Source organism: Sander vitreus, chromosome 18 (genome assembly GCF_031162955.1).
Source record: "Sander vitreus isolate 19-12246 chromosome 18, sanVit1, whole genome shotgun sequence".
Taxonomy (NCBI): domain Eukaryota; kingdom Metazoa; phylum Chordata; class Actinopteri; order Perciformes; family Percidae; genus Sander; species Sander vitreus.
The window spans coordinates 19,649,678-19,673,960 of record NC_135872.1 but is presented as its reverse complement, the minus strand read 5'-3'; the positions used below and the strand labels follow the sequence as shown (position 1 = coordinate 19,673,960).

General features: G+C 40.5%; 2 protein-coding genes across 5 annotated transcripts in view; one reads left to right on the top strand and one right to left on the bottom strand.

Moving 5' to 3' along the window:
• The window catches only part of atad2b (ATPase family AAA domain containing 2B), a 71,059-nt gene extending 52,194 nt beyond the window's left edge, over positions 1 to 18,865 (top strand). For both annotated transcript variants that reach the window (XM_078274164.1, XM_078274163.1), the window contains exons 26-28: positions 807 to 937; positions 12,949 to 13,077; positions 18,241 to 18,865. In XM_078274164.1, coding sequence (XP_078130290.1) covers positions 807 to 937; positions 12,949 to 13,077; positions 18,241 to 18,282 — 302 coding nt within the window. In that variant the 3' untranslated portion in view covers positions 18,283 to 18,865. The remainder of the gene's footprint in view (positions 1 to 806; positions 938 to 12,948; positions 13,078 to 18,240) is intronic.
• A 3,454-nt stretch (positions 18,866 to 22,319) lies between these two features.
• Positions 22,320 to 24,283, bottom strand: part of klhl29 (kelch like family member 29) — a 215,309-nt gene continuing 213,345 nt past the window's right edge. For all 3 annotated transcript variants that reach the window (XM_078275053.1, XM_078275054.1, XM_078275052.1), the window contains one exon: positions 22,320 to 23,779. In XM_078275053.1, coding sequence (XP_078131179.1) covers positions 23,596 to 23,779 — 184 coding nt within the window. In that variant the 3' untranslated portion in view covers positions 22,320 to 23,595. The remainder of the gene's footprint in view (positions 23,780 to 24,283) is intronic.

Genomic DNA, 24,283 nt, shown 5'->3' with positions numbered 1-24,283 from the left:
ACGATAAATTACTTTTTTGATTATCACCCAGCTCCTCTGATTTGCACTCGGTTTAGAGAGGACATGAATAATGCAACATAAGTCATGCACAATATAGAAATGCTATCCCCTGGCTAAAAATGTGTATTTCAATGTAGTAACTCCAGGGGCTTGGAATTATGTGTACCTTTGTACATGAAATGCTTTTTTGTCTATAAAAGATTCCCAACGATGGCTTCTTCGCCATGAGCCATTATGCCCTTTTTATGTTGTGTAGTATTTGAGTCTGAGATAAGCCATTACGTTTATGTGTTCGATAACGGGCCTGTAGTTTTGCTGTGACGGGTAGAGGCCAGCTGGAAAGCTGAGGTAATGACGCTCCTAGAATATGGAGAAGCCATCAGAGGATGGCACGATCAGCCAACAGAACACAACAAACTGCGGCTGCTCAAAACAACGGACAACTCGGCTACTCCGCCCGCACTCTCATTACAAGCTGAGCCAGGCCTTTTGTTTCCATCAAAGCGTTTCTTGGGCACTGTTATAAATGGACAGGAAAGAGGCCAGATGTGAAATACTGTGCCCTCAGTAGCTGCAAGTATCTTCACATACTGTAGTATGGCATTAGTCTTGTAGCCATGCTAGTTGGAATTTATTTTCCTTGAAATCCAGTTTGTGCTATTCGGTGGTCCATGACAACCACCAAAGGAGTTCTCAAATTTAGTTCATCCGTTCATTGTGGGTTGTTTTTGATTGCTATCATTCATTCTTTATAACCCTCCATTTTTAACCCTTCTTCCATCAATAATCCATTTGTCTGTGCATAGGGGGTTCCACAGCCAAGACATGCAAGGTGAGCCTGTCAGAGCAGCTGAAGGGATCTGCTGAATGGACAGAGGAAGAGCCACAACCAGTCCCTCCCCATCCTCCCTTAGTGGTTGACCACCAGCGACTTTTGGTAAATATTATTTTTTATATATATATATATATATATATATATATATATATATATATATATATATATATATATATATTATTGTGCCTGTTAGTGGTGTATCGGTACATGAAATTCTCGGTCTGAAGCTATTGTGGTTTTGGGGTCATGGTTTGTGATGTTTTCAGTTCAGTATGGAAACTAAAGAAAGCATAGGTGTAAATAATAAAGTTAATGAAGGCTGAATTACTTTTAGCTGCTTCAGTGTCAGGGGAATAGTTTATGCTGGTTCACTGTCACCCAGTTGGGCTTACAGGGACACTTGAATAGAATGGAGCCATCATTAAAGTTATTTGTAACATCTGTGCCTTTCATACTAGGACACGTGAATGTAAGAATAAATTGTAAAGTACAGTGTGCCCTCAAAGTTATTTAAAAGTCATCCATAAAAAAATAATATTGTTTCATTGCAAGAAAATCAGTATTTCAAAGTGGAGGCACTTAAAACCCTTTTTCTCATGTTATGTCACTAGGGTTGGGTACCGAACTCTGTATTTTTACCGGTACCGACCGAATCACGTCAGTATTACGGAGTATTGGTTCACGCACGCACGCACGTCAGTGTAAAATATTCTAAATAAATAACATAATGTTCTAAGTAAATAGGATAAATAGGTTTGGAATTATTTTTACAACTGAAATAATTTTTTTGTAACTACAGAGGGAAAGTACCGTTGGGTACCGGTACCGGTACTGATATTGGTTCAGATGCAAAAGGTACCCAACATCAGTTTAGTGCTGTGTGTACATATAAGTACACCTTTTCAAGTTTATTTGAATATTAAAATACTCATTGATTATTTATTTATTCAATATGAACCCTTTTGTCTCATGGCAGGACTGTGTGATAGATGGCAATTCATACTGTATACAAATTCCCTCTCAAATGGTGTTTGTTTTAGACAGAGATTTTCGACCTGATGTTCATCTGTTCAGTGTCTTGTCAGTTGTCGCTTTGTTAAGTTACAGCATTTGTTGACATGGTCAGCATTTTTAATTAAAAATGCACCGAGAAATCTGCATCAAAGTTTGAAGACACTGGCCGCAGGGGACCGCATTCACTGTTTGGTTAGAAAAACCATCCTAGCCCCTTACAACCCACTAAGATTTCAGCTTTTTAAAAACCCTGGCGCGTGCTCCATCGCCGTCTTGCTTGATTCTACACGCTCATCATTCTAATTCAGACCGTGAAGGATGTAACAGCTGGGGTGATTTGTCATTGGGCACTGGAGTGGATTGGAGGTACTGTGATCTGTATCAAAGCAATGATCTGGTAACAGGAAGATGGAACATTCTTAAGGGGAAAACATGTCCATGGTCATTCATTATGATCGTGATCCCTTTTATGTATTCAGTTAGGAATCGGTGTTGATGTGTAAAACTTAATGAACATCGCAGGAAATTCTAAAAACATTTAAATGTAATAACTAAGCAAAAATGAATGAAGTAGCTGCAGACAATCTTGGAGACCCAGAAGTTACAGTGTAGCCAAATATTAATACATATTCACTTTTGATTTCTTATATGTGAAGTACTAAGGCTATAAAGAGAAGATAGTGAATACGAAGATCTTGAAATATAGACTTATTGGTTTCAACAGAGCCAGCTGTGGCAAACTGTCACATTTTGCAACTGACTAATTAGACTGTGATTATGGAAAAGTGGAGCTATAATCTAAAAATGTTAGCAATATGCTTTTGTTTTTGTCTTATTTAACTTCATACGGGTGCTTGTTTGAATGTTGTTGGCAGCGTGGGCGACGAGTGTTTTGAGTGTTTTCTCCTCCCTTCTGTAAAAGAAACGGCTGTTATTCATTTCTATATTCTAGGTTGTTCACTTATTGCTTCATATGGACTGTTGAATCACTTCTTGTGTACAGACATTAATATGCAAAGCAGCGGAATGAACGAGCCCTTCTGTCCTTCGCTTAGAATGATGCTAAAAATGGCACCGACGATCATATTCAGCTTAAGCCTTCTCCATTTGAAGGCTAACCGTTAGTGTTATCTTTAGTGAGCCAGCTGAGGAAGCGCGACCCGTTGTGCCTTTTTCCTGCTGACATACGCTGTCACATGCACTATATGGTGCTCATCTCAGAAACCTTCTGCGTTTGGCATGAATTCATCCCTTTGTACTCAGTGCTTTCTATAGCTTCCAAACATAGAAAAGGTTAAACAGAAATTGGTGTCTGGATAATGAAAAGTCCACCATTATTTGAACAGGGTCTAGCAGGCAGCACTACATTGAGTTTTTTTTGTTGTTGTGTGGAATGGGACTTGAGGTGTGGAGGATGGGGAAACGCAATCATGGGTGACCCACCTTAAGTTTCCTTTAGATCCATACATCTGTTCTGGAGCTCATGCTGTCACACTGCCCTTCTCAGATGGATAACTTCTGAGCCTTGTCCCTCCTTTCCATTCACCCTATGGTCATGCCACAGTCTCTCCCTTTTTCATCTTTCAAACATCCATTTTGGATGGAGGGAGCCAATTACAGTCCTAGACCATTTTCACATTTCTCAATCAACAGGTGCTGTTTCTGCGACATTTGAAGGAAACAAGGTTATGACTCAAACATGAGCTTCTCTCTGCCTCACTAGATCTGCCAACTAGTCCCAGTATGTGTTCAAGTAACAGAGAGCATATGAAGCCGCTCCGTCGCTTTCTGCAAAGTCACGCTAGGGTCCCACCTAATACCCCAAGTGTAAATTGGAGCCTCGGCTCAGTGGGCTCCCCTGACAGCACTCCTCACTGATCTGGTTGGGAGGGGTGCTTGGTTTTTAGCTTGCTATGTGTAGTGCAATTGATGTAAAAGAAGTGTTCGTCTGACATGTGCTCACATCTTTCCTCCATGCTTCGAAGTGACATCGAGCTATCAAACCATTATCTAGTGGCTTTTACCCATGTCCCATGGGGATGACGGGAATGGTGGGGTGTACGTGTTTTGTCTTGCCGAACCTGACTCCCATCTAGAGCTGGGCAATATATCGATATTATATTGATATCGTGATATGAGACTAGATTTAGACTTAGATTTTGGATATCGTAATATGGCATAAGTGTTGTCTTTTCCTGGTTTTAAAGGCTGCATTACAGTAAAGTGATGTCAAATATTGTGTAAATATTTTGTGAAAGCACCAATAGTCAACACCACAATATCGTTGCAGTATCGATATCGAGGTATTTGGTGGTAAAAATATCGTGATATTTGATTTTCTCCATATCACCCAGCCCTACTCCCATCTTTCAAACTGATTGACAGGCTTTTCAGTAGGCCTGATCTTACTGCTTCAACTGGCTGCCCCTATGAACAGCCACACGCACGCTAATCTGGGGGTTTATTTGTTAGTAGGGGGAAGGAGGAAAATATCTTAAAGAAACAGATCGTGAAAAGAGGGCACTGTGAATAATTGCTTTTTCATCCCCGGCTTATGGAACAAATTGAATATCCGGTGCACAGGATCAGAGTCGCCATTTAAGCAGATATTTGCTGGCAGGGCTGGGACTGGCAGGATGCCTGATGTGCATTAGGGCCCGCAGTGAGTGTTGTACTGGTCTTTTGCACAGGGCTGATTATTTCTGACTTTTTACTCGATGGAAGAGGCTCTGAAATCTCTCTGGAATTAAATACCAATAAGAGTGTTATGAGTTTGTTCACAAACCCTACACTCGAAGCCTGTAGGACAGAGATTTTTATTATTATTATTATTATTATTATTATTATTATTATTTCAGTATTCGTGTCCTGCCTGTCAGAGCCATGGCACAGTTATTTGCTCTGATTCACTTAGTAAAATCAAGTTCTGTTATTGTCAGTTTCACTGAAATGATGCTTGATGATGTCTGGATCAAAATGAATTCCTCAGCATGAATAAATAGGTCCCAAGGCTTGCTTCTCTAACTACTCCAAAATGTGTCTTATTGCTAGCTGTTTTCTTTCATCAATAATCAGACACTTGTCCACAGATGGACTGGAAGATGTGTTGCTGATGATTACAGATGAGAATTCAGTAACAAGAAATCCAATTTGGGCGAGCAATTTTTCCTTCATGTTAGCAAGAACACACAGATTACCGTCTGCTCTGCTGTTTTCTTTAGCAGCTGCCTACAAGGAGCTAGTGTTCACTGTTCCTAGTTGCTGGCACAGTATGGAGTCTTTTGGCTTGATGCTTAGCTATTACAGCATGTCAGAATTTCCTGTTTTAGAAAAGCCTGTCAACAGAAATGGCCCTATTTCAGTTTGTCATCTTCCTTCATTTTTAGTACTAATAACCGTGGAGGGGGGCCTCTGGCGACGCAGCCATGCCACATGTCTGTTGAAAAGAGAACAGTTTAATAGTAGTGCTGGACCAGCATTTGATTGTCAATAAAAATAGATAGCGTTTATGTACGTTTTAGTAGTTCTTTTATTTTCATTCATTCCCACTGATGGCCTAGAAAGTGTGGCTATTTGCATGTAATTGGGCTTCCAAAGCTGTGCCTCTTGGCCATGCGTGTAAGGGCCAGCAGTGTCAGTAGCTCACACAATATAAACATACCACGTCTCTTGCATTTTCTTCATATTCTGTAGTAATTTTGTCCTCTTGCCAAGCCTTTCGTGTGGTTTACTATGCCCTCCTCACACCTGATGCATCCCACTTAACCCTTGGCTTATATAAACTAAAGGTTTAGATTGTGTGGGATTTTTTTTTTTACTACGATTAGTTATACAGTGTATACATTTTTTAAATGCTTGGCTTCGCTTTTGTCAACCCTGGTAAGTATAACATCTGACAGTATTGGTCTACCACTGGAAGCAAAATCACAGGATACTATTTAGGTTGATGGAAACACTCTGTAACAGCTGGAGAGAAGATATTACTATTAGGATGCTATTACATTTCTTAGTTAATAGCCAAGGAGGGAATCTAAATCGGGGTAAAATAAAAGCAACAGAATGGTGGCTGAAGTATTGGAAATATTATCTAACAAACATTACTCTCTGTCAAGTTAGTGTCCAATTAAACCACAAATTGATAATGAATATAAAAGCAGGCTCATGTTAACAGGTTTTGTTACAGCCCCATCACCCGACTGCTTAAAATCCCTTGATGACGGAAATGTACTGCAGAGCTTTAAGCAGCACGGTTTATTTAGATTCCAGTTTTTCCAGGCTGTGCATGTTTGTATATTCTGAAAACGTATTCTCATGATGCTGAAATGCTTAGTGCTTGGTCAGCATGTTTAACCTCTCCAATACATAAAACACACTGTTTGCACTACACATGGAAAGGACATTGCATCGACTAAGTTTCATTTCGCTTGAGGTTTACCCTAAGTTTAACCATAGCTGGTTGATAACTAGTCCTTTCCACAACCTTGATCTAATCCTAATGTGTCTATATTCATTTTCCGACTTTGGTTTTGCCATTGGGGGAAATTATTTAGAAAACGAGTTGTTCTGCAGGGGTATGTGGAGGTGTGTTTGGGGTTATTTGTGTAAAGTCAGTCCTGTAAGTTCTCTTTTCCTTTTTTATTACCTGCTGATATGGGGTTCAGTGTCCTTGGGCAAGACACCGCTCCCCAAATTGCTCGCGATCCTGCACCATTGGTGTGTAAATGTGTGTGAATGTTTATCTGATGAGCAGGTGGCACCTTTCATGGCAGCCTTGGCCACAGTGTATGAATGTGTGTAAATGGTTCCTGTTCTAAGCGCTTCGAGTAGTCATTACGACTAGAAAAGTGCTATATGAATACAGTTAATTTACATTTACTTACCAAGTCTACCCTTTGGCTTATTTTACTTATCAGTTTTATTGAATAGAATCTTTATTCTTTAAAACTTTTTCACCTCAAAACTTGCCACTGAAAAGCAGTCAAGATAGCAGTTGCGTGGCAATCAGTGGGGAATAGTGAAAGATTAGTGACTATACAAGAATTACTTTCTGATTGGACAGTGTGGCAAAATCAGACAGTGATGCATTTTATTCTCTAACATTCAGACTTAATTTTGCCAAAGCTATAACTAAAGAAATTTAAAAAAATCACATTACTGACACACTTGCAGGAAGTTTTACATCCAATCACAGTAATGATGTTACACATAAAATTAGGCAATGCAGAGGACATTTAGTGATATCCCTGCAGTTGTGGTCTTGACTGGTCTTGAAATAAAATCCCGAGTCCTCTTTATTCAAGACTGAGTAAAAATGTGGTCAAGACCGAGACCTTCAAAAAGTGGTCTTGAGACCAGTCTTGAAGTGCTCATTTTCAGGTTCCTAATTGTATTTAGAGGTTGTACCAGAATAGGTTTATGTGGTTTCATTTTCAGAAAACACCATATTTTTGTCGTACTGCACATTTGCTGCTGCTCCTCTTTTCACCCTGTGTGTTGAGCTCTCTGTTTTAGCTACAGAGTGAGACATCTCAACTTCTGTACCATCTTTGTTGGGAGTCGCACATGCGCAGCAGCTAGGTCAGCACTGCTAGCTAGTCCGTTGCAGAGCATGAGGGAGTGCCACGCTAGCAGCTAGGCGAGCATTATAACGTGTGTTACAAAGTGACGCACGTTGGTCACAGAAGTGAAGGCTGGACTACAATAGAGCTGTTTGGAGCAGTTTGTGAACAGTGTTTTCTGTTGGAGATGGTAAGTCCCTTTGGGGTGGACTTTGGGCTTTTTCACTTTGTAAACCTGTAACGTGCACAAAAAGATATATAACACAATAAAGGAAAGGGGAAAAGCCAAAAAGCATAATATGAGCACTTTAAGACCAAGATCGAGTACTACAACACTGGCATTGCAGAAATGTGGCAGTGAGATTTTGCATACATTCACCATATTGTGAAACGTATTGACAAATTGTAAAATAATTATATGGTTGGAATGATCAATCAATGTCCCAGCGCTAAGTCAAGAGAGCTTGGGCTCGTTTAGGAACTCCTGTTGGAGTCCCTTAAACCCAGTATTTATTGTTTTAGTATTATATATTTAGTATATAATATATTTAGCATTTTTTATTTATTTATTATACCCAAATATTTATTGTGATATGGGCAATACAAATCACTTGACTGGTCCTGTATTTTACATCCTCAGGCGGGTGCTTAAGTAGTTTGTTGAAATGAATCTTGCTCCCTAGTATAGCCCGACCGATACTGGACTTTTAAGTCTGATGCCGATATCAAAATATTTATATAGATCCGATAGTAATGCATCAGCTGATAGTATCGTATACAAGCAATCTTAATATGGGTCCCTTACTTTTAATTTTGTATGTACTGTGACAAGGATATGTACTGAGCGAGACATTTTACAGTTAAAATATAAACTTGTAGCTCCTCTCCCTTGTCCGTAGTCGAGAAGAAACAACATTTAAGAAGTGTTCAGGAAAGCCACTTATTAAACCAGGATTGCCTACGTTATAGCCTCGTCCTGGTTTTAGTTTCTACACAGGCCAAGAAAGTAGCCCTGAATCTCTAAGCTCTACATTGATTTAACACAACTTTTATTGATCTTTGCCCCAAAGTGAAGATGGTAACAGTTTTTATTTCTTATGTATTTATATCTTTTTTGTTTTATGTATTTGGACTGACTGGGTCTCAGAGGTGCTATTACTGGCAAATTAACTGTTTTGATAATGTGAATGTCTGAGTCACTAATTAAACCTGGTGACATGTAGGTTTGGTGTGACATAGATATTGAAATACACCGAGTTCCTAATTTACATACATCTTGAAAAGAAATCTAAATAATTTTTATTAGACCACATAATAAAATGTAATACCATCCTTAAGCAATATCAGTGGATTAGGTTTATTAATATTAAATCATGTAGTTTAATGTAGATATTGCACAAAAGACCCACTGCATAATATTACCTCCTCTATACTTAAACAAGAGGCTATGAAATGGCTGGGAATTTGCCAGTGATTTGATGTTCAAAGTAAAGCCAACCAGCCATTTTAGATGAGTTGTCAAGCAGGGATGACCCATGGCTGCACAATTATGGCCAAAATGATAATCACGATTATTTTGATCAATATATTGATCACGATTAATTATCACGATTATTTGTTGATTTTAACCAAAACAAATTGTATTGTCACATAGGCTAATTATAACTGCGTTCACATCCATATTGTGCTACATTCCACAGACTCCATGGAGACCGATGTAGAAGTTCCACTACCTTGCCATAACAAATCAAGGCACAGGGCCCAGATTTAAGAATCTGGTGTCAGAAGACTAGCATATATAGTCTGAAAAATGTACGAGGCTAGACCTCGTGGTGGTTTTATTATCTCCCTGTGATCCTGGCCTGGAGGGTGGAGGAATATGAGAAATATGGGCACGCCTGTGCAGGGGTGTTGTTGGCGTGACTAGAATTGACACGTCATGTGTCAATGCAATTTATATAGTGTAATTGTCTGTCTGTTCTGCACAAATTATTAGATGTGAGCATAAAACCAGTATTAATTAGTCATTGTGTTATAATAAAACCTGGAAATTAACACCTGATAAACACTCTTTATGAACAAATCATCTTTCACAAGGTGGTTCTAATATAACTCCATATACCATTTTTCTGCTTTGTTCCCTAAAGCCACTGTCATTCCAATCCCCCATAGCTCCATCTGTGGTCTTAAGAAACATGGGGAAAGATAGAGATGTGAGAAAAGAAAGGGATGTGAGTAAAGACGGAGAGGGCAAAGATGCAACAGGGAGTTTGGAGGGGGGTGAGGTTAAATGGTCCATGTCAGTAGCAGTCTTTAACGCATGGGATTACTGCCCTTTTGTGTGCAGTGAGCTCACTCAATCACTGAACCTGTGTAAGACACACACTCACCATTTACCCCAAACTGTCACAGGCATCCTGATCAAGCTGACAGAGGCTGAGAAGTACACCGCTGCAATCAGCTGGCTAACCGTAAAGAGGAGAATAAATTGAGGGGATGAAAGAGAGAGGGTACAAGGAAGGAAATATACAAACGAGAAAAGACAAATCCATTGGAAGAAAAGGCGGAAAAGTGTTGGTTGAAGTGAGAGCCTCTATAAAACATTGAAATGCATTATAAAGGAGAGAAGGTGCACTTTGAGTAGTGAAATGCACTTAAAGCTAGGGATGGGAAACATAATGAAAAATAGAAAGAAATGCAGTGGCAGTCGGATGAAAGGAAGATCGGAGAAGTGTCTTCCAGAGACTTTTACGTTATTGTGCATATGTGAGATGGGTTGTAATGATGCTAATTAAAGCTTTTATGCATGTGTTGTTAAAATAGGCATCTCACCTTGATGTGCTCCATTTTGTCCTCTTTTATGAGCTCTCATGGCTGGGTTGAAACCTGAGAGCTTCCTTGACTTTTAGACCAGAATTACTGTATAAGAAGTGTAAAAAGAATCCAATAAAACATGTTCAATTTAGAGCAGCGGACAGCGCCTTTGGAAGGCAGCTGTGATGAGCATTATCACTTTGGATGAATTCTGAATATTAGAGAAAGTCTTAGTGTTCTTAGCTTCTGTATGCACACTTTATTTGTCAAGGGGCGTACAGTTATTAGATTGGCCAGATGGAGGATTTTATGTCAAAGGCATATTACCGGTGAATCCTCCTCCACTGTCAGATTAAGTTGTGGAACTGTGAATATTTGAAAGGTATTATCTACTCAATTACAAGTCATGTTTCCAGGCTATTGAGTTTGGTGTGATAAGCACCCACTGGAAGTCAAATTAGAAAAGGATGGAAAATGAAGCAATGCAAGAGAGATTTGAAAAGTTTTCTTTTTTCTTCTTCTTAATTACTGTGTTTAAACTTAAGTTGATCTACTATTCTTTAGTGTTAATTTTGTCTATTTTTAATTTAGTCTTAGTCTTGTGCCAAATGTCTTTGTCAGTTTTAGTCATATTTAGTCATTCACATATCTTTTTTTGTTAGTCAAGTTTTAGTCGACTAAAAGTCTCGTCATTTTAGTGTAGTTTTTATGGAGAGGATTTCTGAGGGGATCTTTCTGTTAGAGTAAGATCCTTTTTTTTAAACATAAAAAGTCGGCGAAATTGCGTTGGCTAAACCCACCAGACTCCATGTAAATAAACTCTGAGCAGCGCTTGCTCTGGCTTAAGCTAGCGCGAGTCAGCGCGACTGTACGTTTGGTCAATGTTTTCTTTCTTTCATTCCAATTTCGGGTCTGTCAGTCACAGTGAAAATCGGGGACATTTTCGGGGGCAGCTCCAGCCGGGGACAGGTCACCGAAACCGGGGACTGTCCCCGGAAACCGGGGACATCTGGTTATCCCTACTCTAACGTCCGTTTAGGAGCATCAGAGAGAAGCGCAGGCATTTAATAAGTGGCACCGAAATCTGCGTTGCTATTCGGTCCGGTAGAGAACGGTCGTTAAGGCACCGGTCGGTGCCGTATTAGCACCGGGTCTCGTTACCCAACCCTAGTAACAGCTGAATATTCTACAGTATCTCATGATGAAAAAGTAGAGACGATTGTAGACGAAAATGAAGAGAGATTTTATCTTAGTTTTAATTTTATGCAAAACATTTAGTCTCGTCTTTTTTCGTCAACAATAATGCTTGTTAATTTAGTCTTAGTCAGCGTTTTTGGACGTTGGCGCAGTCTCGTCATGGTCTCGTCTTAGTCATGGAAAAAAACGGTCGTTGACTAAATTTAGTCTCGTCTGACCTAATTAACACTACTATTCTTAAAATGGTTATGTAGATATTGGCATCATAAATAAATGTTAAAAAAAAAAAAAAAAAGCAGTGGAGAGAATTAAATAGCTACTAAGTGTCTAATCCTGTAACGGGCGTTATTTCTCACTCGTATTACTGTTGTGCTCAGTGTGCAGCGGAATGATCTTTTACAGGGTTGTAATGGGTTTCTGTTGATGCAAATAAACGTCTAAAGCAAGAAAACACTCAAACACAAAGCAGGCCTCTGACAAGCACTAACAATCTCCCATGTCGCCAATTATTTTTACTGTCAGCATTGTGTTGGGGAGATGGAAGAATAGTTATGCAACAGTTGCCACAGGTTGGCCTGATGGTTGTCCTTGGAGACCTTCTGGGACCCATCGTCGGTGCTGCCTAAACACATTTTGGTAACCACGCATAAAGCTAATACATTGAACACCTTGACATGGCAGTGTGGATGTTGTATCCATAATGTTTCTGCTGTCACATTTTAAGGGATTATTTTGAAGGTTCATTATATTTCAGTTGAGAGCTTTGGGGAAACAGCTGAACAGTCATGGTGCATCCAAATTCACTTCTCTGTAACTCCATCAGAAGTCTTTGTGCTGAAAGTGCACTAACAAAGAAGTATTGCTCTCAAAGTCAAATTTGTGATTATGAGTTAAGCGTGTCTTGGGATTAAGTTTCTACTGAAGTATTTGTTGACGTGAGGCCGCAGTCAGTCACTTTAATCAAGACAACTGTTCTGTCATCGAAACAGATGGGAGTACAGTAATTAATACAATGCTAACCTTTTTGCCTCTGGAATATTTCTTTTTGCCCACTGTAATTATCTCTTCGACGTTCCGTTGATGAGAGGCTTTGACAAACATCCACGTCTTATTAATCTTGACATTCTGATGAGCCCTGTGTTTAAATAGACTCACCTATACACACACTCAGACTTTTGCTTGAGTAAAATGGGAGAAACAGGTCAATTAGAAGGGCCTTTGACTGTCAAGTATGTTTTAATTAAAGTAGTGGTGAAATGTAAACTTGTTTCTAATTATGATTAGCCTTAATTAGCGGTCACTCTCATCTTAATTGCTTTTGAATAGAGCTGACCTTCAAATGCTTCATCTCCATGCACCAACATCAGTGCTTAGCTTGCGTGACCAGTTAGCCAGCACTGTATGCCCACCGGTTTCATTATTGTTTCTCCATACACACGTTTATGGATTAGAAATAATGTGTAAGACGTTTGAATATATAGGTCTTTAATACTTTATCTGTAATGTATTTGTTCTTTACCCCCGCCTCAGGCTCTCCTGGATATGGTGGTGAAGAAGAGTGAGGGCTACAGTGTGGAGCAGCTGGAGAGACTGTACTCCCTCCTCAGCCAGTGTATCTACCAGCACCGCAGAGAGTACGAAAAGACCCAGCTACTGGAGGTCAGAATTTAACACACATTCTGTCTTAACAATGAATTGATTCATCAAGAAAAAAGAATTGATAATGAAAAGAGAGTTTGTTGCAGCCCTATTCGAGACATTGATACCTGATTCCAAACCGCTCATCTTTTTAACTACACAATGGTTTCCCCCCCTTTTTTGGGCGACAATGCAGATTAGCGCTGCCTGCTGACGTATTACGTCTCGCGCACGCGCAGAACTTGCGCTCAAGTCGGCGTCGCTTCGGTGTGTTCCGAGGCACTTTTATGACCTCGGCGAGCCGACTGATCAGTCCGACTGCCTTTTCTGTCGACGGTCGGCCGTTGGGTTGGTGTGTCAGAGCCTTAAGAGAATATGTGAACATAGGGCTGCACAATTAATCAAATTTTAATCACGATCACAATTTTGGCTTCCCACGATCAAATTCACCTGGTCAAGTGATATTTAAAATGTTTCATTCCGTTCATAGAACGCTCTGTATCAAAGTTATTTTATTTCCAAAGCTCCGTAAACCACTCTCTGATCACGTGCCTCCATGAGCCAATCAGAGTTGTTCCCTGCATCACGCAGCTTAGTTTAGATGTAGACAGTCACCGAGGACAGAGTAACGTGAGGAAAATTCCACAACAGATAGCAGTCGGTCATAAGTCGTCACGAGGTTTACCAGTAAACGCAACATTTTGTCCCGTCTGTGTTGTTTTTCAGACAACAGCAGTGACCAGTGCTAGTTTGAGTTTTTTAGCTCATAGCTTTAGCGGCAGACTGTTGTACGCCCCGCTGTTGGAATCCTCTTCAGTGAAATACAGTCACACTACACCGTTTAGTTGTCAGCATTTTAGCCGTGTTTAATCCAGTTACTACTGTAGCTAATGGTAGGCTAACGTTAGCTGCTGTGTAACGTGTTATTAGTGTTTACTAGCGTGACATGCAGCGGTTTTTCTGTTGCGTCCGTCTGTTTTGGAGCATCAGAGCGCAACGCAGACATTTAAGTGGCACCGTAATAATCGTGATTATCATTTTGGCCATAATCGTGCAGCCCTATGTGAACATGGCAAATTTAGTTGTAAGTGAATAATGTGAGAGCCTCTGTTGCGGCTGTCTAACAAGGGACATCTTTTGTGTGCAGTACAAAAGATGTGTAAGGTGTTTTTGAGGCAAAATGGCTTTGAGAAGCAACCTGAGGATAAGTATTTATTTTCTGGCATCACTTTTTTTTACTTTGTGCTGCAGATTTGACAACACACAAGCAGAATAACTCCATCCAAGTAACTAGCCTCATGATGCCAAGTCACATGTTGCCACTTTGACAGTGATGTTCTAAACAACTGGTAACATTTATTGAAGTAATAACGTTCCAGGCATGATGGAAAAAGTGGATGGGGGGCAAATGATATCTGAGTGAGAAGAAGTCTTCCGTGCACAGCGTCTCTTTGGGGTGGTTAGATATAGACATCCACACACACTGAGACAGGCTGAAACGCTGAACAGCGTCTGGAAGTGACAGGCATCGTGACACAAACCACAGCTAGGTGCAGCTTCTGGAGGATAGATACTCACAATGAAAGAGGAGCTGAGCAGTATACTAGTATTAATAGCAGGGTTGAAATTAATGATTTATTTTGTATTAGTAGTCTTTTTGCTCCAGATCTAATGAGGACAGTAGGGACTGTGAAACAAATGTAAAAGATTGGGTTCAGTAGATGCGTGTAAGACATGCAGAGAAAAGTGAGTCCAGAACCTTAACGTATATTCCATACAATGAAGTCAAATGAATTCAGACTTCAGGGAAGAATTAGTCTTTCAAAGGGTATTCTGTGTTCAACAACCTGAATGAGACTTCTAATTTGTTCTTACTGATACAAGTAAGCCTGTATGACACGAGGAGTTAATATACATGTGCGAGCCCTTCTTTTATTTATTTAAGTTTAACTGTTTTTTATAAAAGTTTCTTATTACTGTAGCAAATATTGTAGAGATCAAAGTCATACAATGTAAAATCATTCTGTGTGTATTTTTTTTTCATTCATTCCTAGTCTCTATAGTAAATGCAACAAACCTGTCTTGCATAGTGTTAGTAAAGGTCAACAACAAATATCAAAATATCTCTTGACAATGTTCCATACAGAAAAAGCTGCTGTATATTATCCCAGAATCCCATCTGGTCATCTGCTGCTGCTGTAGGATGTCAGTGCAGACAGTGGGCCAGGAATGACAGTGTCCTGGTGCTGTTAGCCAGAACTGGCTGTCAGGATGTCAGGGAGGAGGAGTGGGAGGGTGGGAGAGCAGTCTACCAGGTGGTGCCGCCTGTCGACAGGCCGGCTGGCGGTGGAGGGGAGGGCGCATGTCTGGGTTCATCTCATGCTGCCAGCCTAAATTGGTGTTTCCAGAGCAGAAATGTCAGCTCGTTTGGCACGTGTTTTGTTTGCCTGCGTTTCCAACACACATCTCGACTCCACAGCAGGTCATCTCCTTGTTCCTCGCTAGGGAATGCAAAAACATGCGCACATACACACTTGTATGCTGGGTTGATACTCAGTATGGCGGCTGAAGCCATTCCCCACTTAATGTTGCAGCGCATGGTGCTTGTGTCTACATTGTAGAGGCGAGTGAAATGGAGCGTGTCCATACATTTGTCTCCTTTACTCTCCCCCCGTTGTCCTCTGGGTACGACTAGTCTCAGTCTTCCGGAAGAGCTGACCTTTCAGCAGATGGAGTGGACTACACCTTGCTTTCTAGTTAAAGCCAGAGGGACCATCTCTGCCCTGTACACAATAACACGCCGACTGTGTTCCTATCTACAAATTGCTGTTCATATAGACCTAGTTTTACAATTTGCCCGTGCCTCAGACAGCAATTTAGGACTTTGTAAGAGCCTTTGACCTTTAACCTGAATGTGTGCGGTGCCAGAGCTGTACAACACTGGTCAAGTTAGCAGAACATCATTAGGGTTGGATATTTCTATGCTTATTTGTGTATTAATTGCTGAGGATTGTGGCCTGAAGGACATTTAAAAAATGTGTGGGTCCATTTTAGTTATTTGAATGTCTTGTTCTCATTCCTGCAGAAAAAGCGATTAAAATGTAGGTGACGTGACTGTATGACACGTAAAGCTATTCGGACCATGTGTACTCTTTCAAACATCTGGCTTTAATGTCAGGCGAGGGCTTCTTCCAGGCCTGCTCTCGAGACATTTTGCACCAATGTTGTAAAATCATAAGGCCGAGAAATCCGTTTCTCTGTTGACAGTAGCCTCGGTACAACAGAATGCAATGCAGCACAAGCTTTCATCTTTGTGAATCTGTTGTCAGTAACTTGAGAAGAAAACCCCTTCATCCAGGCACATAACAGTACACAAGATTGTTCTCTCTTGACTCTTTTTCTGTTGTGGAAAGAAATGCACAATGTTGTTGTTTTTTGCTCTCCTAACCTAGACGCACACAACGCAGAGAGCCCTGTTCTCCCAGGGGTTGTACAAAATGTTATCTGGGAAATAGAGGAAATCAGTAACTGAGGGGGAAGTAGATAAGAGCGAGTCAAAGAAAGCGGGTACACCAAAGTAATTTATAACACCCTTGTCACAAATTGATCTACAGTGTAGCGCATGTGATGCTGGATTTTTCTTTTAATGCATAGTATTGATGGCCTCATTGGGAAATTAAACTCCAGAATCTACGATTATGCCATGTTGTACCTGTTAAGCGACACAGGAATTAAACCTTGCTATGCTGGTTGACTTCCACTCATACTAGAGAGTGAGACTTTGTTAGTGAGAGACAGAGGGTAGGTGCTGCGGAGACTTGTTGGATTGTCTGCTATGCTGGTGACAAGGTGATAGGCCTTAAGGCAGATAGACTCGAGATCACACAGGCGCAAGGTGTCAAGGCAACAAGGAGCTTATTTACACAATGGTGTGTGTGGGTGTGCAGTGAGCCACTGCAACAGACGGGCGTTAAAAGCATAGATGTGTGAGCTGTACCTGATAAGCTGAAATTTAAGGGAATTTTCTAAATTAGTGACATTTCATTCTATTTTTCTTTTTTTATTTAGTCACGTCAACTTCACTTCTCATACTGGGTTTTACAGCGTGTGACCTGGTGTTGATAGTTGTGGGGGTATGATAAAGTGCTTAATTGATGTTATAATTGGAGTTGGGAGGGAAGGAAATATCGCATGCCGAATAGCATCAGTCCTGTGACCTTTTTAAAATCCATTCAGGATGAATTGCAAGATATGTTGGGTATAGTTTTCATTTGATCTAGATTGTCAAATGAACAGCTGGCCACAATGTACTTTTAGTTCCAGTTAACATGGGACTTTGATGATCAGAAGTTAGCTTGTGGATTCAATGCCATTTTACAGCCAACAAAAGTGTGCATAAACAAGGCATTCAGGTTGACTTTCAATCAGTCCAAACATTCAGGAGCTAAGCTGATTCTTTTTTTAGGGAGAAATAATGAACACAATAACAAAAACAAAAGTCCTTATTTTTCAGAAAGCCCACTTAACCTTTATGCCCGGGCCCCAACCTTCTTTGTCTCGACTACAGAAAGAATCTAGAAGGCATCACAAAGAGCTTCCAGTGATTTACATACTTAATATAACTTAATATTTGAGTACTTCTTAGCCAAAAAGCATATAGTATTGCCTGGTAATAGTTGATATATTATTGCCAAGTTGGCAGATGAAAATGTTTTCAGTGAAGGAGGAAAATTTCTCTTTAGGAGAGTGAAATTGCTTTTTACTGTAAAGTTGATATTTTCTAACTTTTGTTATAGATGTTGAAATTGGTATCTGGTAGCGGCGTCTGTCGCACTGACTCAGCCATTCAGATGAGAGAACACACACAGTGTAACATCTTCAAGGCATTAATCATGGTCTATTGCAGGCTAACATCCATCTCTCTTCCTCCGGCTCTGTTCAGATTTAGTCAGTGTCAAATGCCGCTGTTTTCATGCTGAGAAAAATCGCCTGTCTCATTCCAGCACAGCTTTGCCTTATTTTACATCATTTATCATGGTGAACACTGTTGTTTGCTGTGGGAAATTTCCAAGTAATATTGAAACCCTGGTGCACAGCTTTATACATACATATGTCTTGAGTTTGCAGTGTTTGTTGAGACTAAGCCCTATGTGTTTATGTGTCTGTCTCTGTTTGCGGTTGCAGGAGATGGAGGAGAGAATCCAGCATTTCGATACATTCCTGTGAGAATACCTAATCAGGTAGATCCTGAACAGCCTGGGACCACAAAGACACACAAACTGAGAGAGAAAGAGGGAAGGAGCTTCTGAGTCCAGCCCTCAACACAAAAACACACACACACACACACACACACACAAATCCAGCCCCCTTTTCTTGCTGGGAGGGGACACAACGAGGACGACGTTGAGGACAGAGACATTCAATGGTGCTATCGTCTCAGGAACCTGGCCAGATCCAGACCCATTCTACACAACCAAACTCCTGGAGGTGTGTCAGTCACACACTTGCGCACACACACACACACACTCACACACTCACACTAACGGTGACAGGCAACCCTGGTGCTACTCGGGTGCTATCCTAACTTTTATCCACGCTGCTCTTGGGATTATTTCTTAACTTGGATGACTAGCAAAACCCAACAGATCGGGTGATGTCATATCACAACCTGGCCGCTTCACTCCGGAGCAGGCCGTGCATACACACACCCTGACACTTGGTTATGCATGCATTTCTACAAACACACACCCAGAAAAACACACACACACACACACACACACACACACACACACACACACACACACACACAGATTCTTACCAGCAAAAGTGTGAATGCAGAGTGCCGCTAGGAGATGAGGACAGATAATGTTCTGAGTCACTGAACCACATTGCTGAGCCCATCTTTCCCTCGCGTTTGAATGCTTCATCATAGGCCAGTTATTACCATGCTATTATGCGGCTCATTTTATCTGCCATTTTAGCTCCATGCTTTTTATTCAATATCTGAGCCACTGTCAAGGATACTCACCCAGAACAATGGTTTACAAAGAAGTTTTAGCGTGAACACAAACTCGATGAGGTTAGCACAGCAGGACTAGAGCCCATGATGTCCTCCTTCATTACAGCAGTCACCGGGTGTGGAGAGCTGTTAGCCCCCTCAGCGTTTGTGTCCGAGTTACTGGTGAACAAGCGGCGCGGCGCGTGACTGTAGGTCCGTTGTACAACCACTACGCTCACAGACCACCTCTGGCGTTCACGGTCTTAGCAGATTGTCACGTCCTAAATCGTTTGTGGTAGCTAACCCCTCCCCCCTCCTCATTACATTCACAGTCTGAATGTTTTCCCTCCCACTCAAGCTGTGCTCGCCAGTTGACTTTTCCTAAAGACACCCCGGCGGAGGAACTGGAAGCAGTACAAATTTGAATGCGTGTAGAGTTTGCACTGCCTAGTGTGTGCCTTATTTCAAACCTCAACTGAAACGCTGATATATTCAGCAGGATTTTGTATTTACTACTTGTGACAATGAACAGGCTCCAAGTTGGGGTGGGCCCTAACCACTGAGGTCAGTTACCTTAAAGCAAAAATATATATATACAGTATATATATATATATATGAATTTAATTTTAAAAGACATACCTAGGTTATCTCCAAACTGGGCCAAAAAAACTAATTGACAACATTTAAAAAAAAATCAAAGATAAAAGGTGTTCTATACAGATAATACTTAGCGTCTGCGGCTGTGTCGGTGTTGTGGCCAGATACGTCTCAAGCACTCGAAATGTTTTGATTTTTTTTTTTTTATAAATATATTCATGCCCTGTTAAAACCCAGCCCTGTTGGGGAGGTCAGTCTCCACCTGAGCGGACAGCAGGTGTATGAAGAGGTTGACGACACCAGCTTTTCTTCAGTTTTCCATATGCAAAACAAAAAAAATGATCATGCGAGTCAAACGATTTACTGTGCCAAGTGTTATCCCACTCCCTAACAAAAAGGTGCTGACATGAAGGTGCCTGTTCACAGGAATTCTGTTTCAACTATGAAAATGTTCTACTAGACAGTCATAACAATCTGTTATGTCGTGAATTTGATAATTCTTTTTTACGGGTTTATTATTATTATTATTTTCTTCTTTTTTTTTTTTTTTTTTTATACAAATGCTTTGCTTGAGTTGAGATTTTGCATGGGTTGTGAATCCATAATGAACAAGGCCATTCTAGGCAGTGCCCGTCACTAAGGTGTGTAAAGCATTACATGATTTCCTTTTTCTTTTCTTTTTTTCTCTCTTCTCCTCTCCTCCTTTTTAAATGAGTGTATCGACTTTATGGATTTATTTCATCTGTTTTTCTCAACACAAGACGAGAGAAGCTGGATTCTCATCTGAGGCCGACACAGTAAAGTTTTCTGACTGCAGTAAATAAAGGTGTTCACTGAAGCTTTATGACGTTTTCATGGCATTGTCATGGTTTTGGAGATGCCATATTTTGAGCTAGTTTTGTACTAGAGGTCCCCTCTTTCACTCGTGTCCAATCCTCAAACCTCTTGGTGCAACTCTGACCCCAGCTCACCTCTGCCTTTTCTCAGATTCTAGGTGATAAAAACAAAGACCATATGCAAACTGGCAACAACAGGTTAGCACTTGGACTACTGCAGAGAGAAAAACCAACGCTACCTCAGCTTAATTTATTTTAACGCGAAAACTGTTTACTGGGTACAAAAACGCTATATATTATTAATTTTTTTTTCTCCCCCGAAATACTGTTGCAACATCTACAGTACCATCAGAGGTACCAGATCAGTGAAACCACAGCTGCCACAGTAATCCAAGAGTTGTTTATATCTGTCTGATTGTTCTGTATGTTTGCATTTGAGCCAGATGATGATTGCATACATTTTAAGCATATTTCATGGATTGTATATTTAATGCTTACATTTCAGGTTCTTAATTTCTACAGTACCTAGTTCAGGTTCTTCTTAATTTCTACAGTACCTAGTTCTGCTCCTCTGTCATGTTATCACCCCCCCCCCCCCACACACACACCTTCTTAGACGCTACGGAGAGCATTTTCTGCCTATTTACACAACAGTCGCCTTTATTTCAAATTGTTTTTTTTTGGGGGGGTTTGTTGCAGATTTTCATCTCATGATTCAGATTATTTATTATTAAACATGTTTTACACCTAATTTTCAGTCAATTGTCTTTTTGTACGTTTTTTTTTTTTTAATTTAACAAATCGGGAAGCGTTGCACGTCCGTTTTAACAATTTTGCTGAATTGCGTAGCGTTTGTGTAGCAGGTTGGCGTGTACGGGGGAATAAAGGGTTTACAGGTCTCTCAGGTTCAACACGCGACAACATGCCCTTTCAACTTTTTCTATTTATTTCATTGTTCTGGTGTTTTCTGTGTTAAAGCGGTTACAGTTTGTGGCATACTGGAAGAGACTAACATAAGGACAGAACTGATATTTAAAAAGTAGTGTCTAGTACATCCCAGAAAGAGAAACAGGACCAGATGTTGTTCACTTTGTCTCCACTTTCTGCCAAAAAGTTATTTTTTATGAATTTAGAAACGCATATGAAAATAAAATATGGGTAATTAAATGTCATACATTGTGATCTTCCTTTCTTATTATAAATTGTAGCCAGTTTGGACTAACAACCAATTTTTGTCTGGTAGTTGAGACTACTTAGTCCAGTATGCAGAGGGAAAGGGTTTGTTCTATCCTCAATGACTTTATTCGTCCCCTTTTCTTTCCCACTTAATTTAGTTGAGTTTCCATAGCTTTGTCAATTCTGTTTGTGTATTTAACACACCTGTTCACAATTGTTACTTTAGTGTAAGTTATATTTGAAATGAAACCTTTACTGTATTTCTCAAACTGCTGTGATATACTTGAATAAAAAAGGTGCAAACTGTATATTTCAAGTGTTGATTTTTCTTAGTGCATTATTTTTTATATGCCAAAATGTACTTGTATTGTACTTGTGTACTTCACCCCCATGTTCTGTGGTTCTCATATTTGTGAGTTCTTTTCTCGTAAATGTACCACTTTAATGTCAGGGAATATCCAAGTTGGTTTCTAGTAAAGTTACGACGTAATTCTTGGAATATTGCCCTCCTCCCCCGGCTCTATTTTATTTTATTTTTTTTAGCCTACATTGGCCCTAACATGCTGTCGTAGTAGAGCGCTTTTGAGCAAATAAATACTCATATCCCCTTGATTCATTAATACAGTATATAAAAAAAAAGACGACTTGACAATGTGTTCATGTTCAGGTATATGTATTAGGTTTCAATAATAACAATTGGTAATTTCTCCTTTTTGGGTACAGATTTACAGACATACCATTTTGAATCCAAACCTATCATTTTTTTTTTTTTCTAAAAACATTTATACAGAATTGCCTTCAGGTTTTAAAATATACATATTTCCTTCCTGTATGTACAGAATACCAACCCAAAATCCTTTGTGGGTTGCAATGAAACAGGTTGTATAAAACAAAAAGAAGGTGAGGGTGGAAACCAATGAAAGACACAAAAACATGGATTAACATAACTATAACACACATGTAATTATTGTGCTTTTTTTCCAGAGGAACTGTCCCAACTTGAATATCTGATCAGAGGTCAGTGAAAGGAGGAATTCCCTCTCTCTTTCTAAATGTAGTTGTCTTCGTCCCAGAGCGCAAGAGAGTGCGAATTAAGTGTGTGGGGGGGGGGGGACAGGCCACTCATCCTCCAGATGATATCTTAATCAGACTGGAATTACACAAGAACATAGAAACAAAAATAGAGATTTTCTCTTTTTAAACCCTGCCTGACCCAGATTTGATGGGTTTTCCTATGTTTAGCAAGTCATTAGACTTGTAACCGGGTTACACAGAGTTCAGAATCTGTTTTTAAAATTACCTCATAAATCCACACGCACGGTAGGAATTCCTCTTCCCGACACAGCGGAGAGAGAAGAAATTCGTTCCATGCACTGATAAAGACGAAAACTGTCTGTGGATTCCTTTCCTTCACTTTTCCTCCTGTCCTGTAGATGCCACTACTGAAAAACATTCATACACCACAAAGAAACTCTCTCTAATGCATTACTGGAAAACCGACACCTGTTAAACATAATTCTTAAGAAGCTGGACCTGCAATGGCAAAGTCCGAGTATAGTAAAGAAATAGGGAGGTGGTGAGTTTAGAGATCTGGAAAAGACAGAACTGAAACCAAGGAGTTTGTCATTTACTAAGAGGATCCCTGTGCCTGTTGGATGAGAGGATGAACTACTACCATGACACATACAGTACTGGAGGTTAGGCACCATCACCATGACATGGCTGAGTAGTTGAACATGAGTACATTCTGCACAGGGCTTTTTTTCTTCTTTTTTTTTGGGTGCTGGGACAAGAAACAGAGTGGATGGATGCTCGCGTCAAGTCCAGAGGTTGTTCACCGACCGGCCCTGAGCTGCCGTCGCACATCGTCTCACAACCGGCGCTCAGCTGGTGTTTGCCGTCGACCCAGTGTGATGGGGTCCCCGGCCGCCCTCAGCCGCTCTGAATGTACTTCTTGATGACCACACAGCCGTGTCTGAAGAGCGGGCAGGGCAGTGACTGCAGGAGCGTCCAAGTGTTGCTGCAAGGGTCGAAGGTCTCCATGTTGCCGAGGGCTGGACCCTCGCTGCTCACGATGCCTCCTGTGGCGTAGATCTTCCCGTCCAGGATCACAGCGCTGCACAGGCACACACAGAATTATGCTTTTGATTAGAGGTCTTTCTTTTAAAAGAGTAGAATCCTTAAAGGGAATGGATTGACATTTTGGGTAAGATCTGCTTTCATGCGGAGAGTTCGATGAGAAGCTCGACGGCACCCCCATATCTGTTCGTTATATATGAAGCTACAGCCAGTAGGCAGTTAGCTTAGCACAAAAACTCTAACCTGGGAAAACAGCTAGCCTGACTCTGACAAATGGTAACAAAATCGACCTACTAGCACCTCTAGCTCACTCACGAACAAATTATATCTCATTTCATTCTTTAAATCTTTCTTTTTGTGGGGGGGGGGGTTATGTGTCCGACTATGTCTGACTGAGCAACAAGAAATGGGGTACATCCCATGTATAATGCATAAGAGGTGTTGCTAGGTGGATTTTAACATTTGAATAAGCCAGGCTAGCTGTTTTGCCCCTGTTTACAGTCTTTGTGCTAAGCTAAGCTAACTTGTATTTACCAGAGCC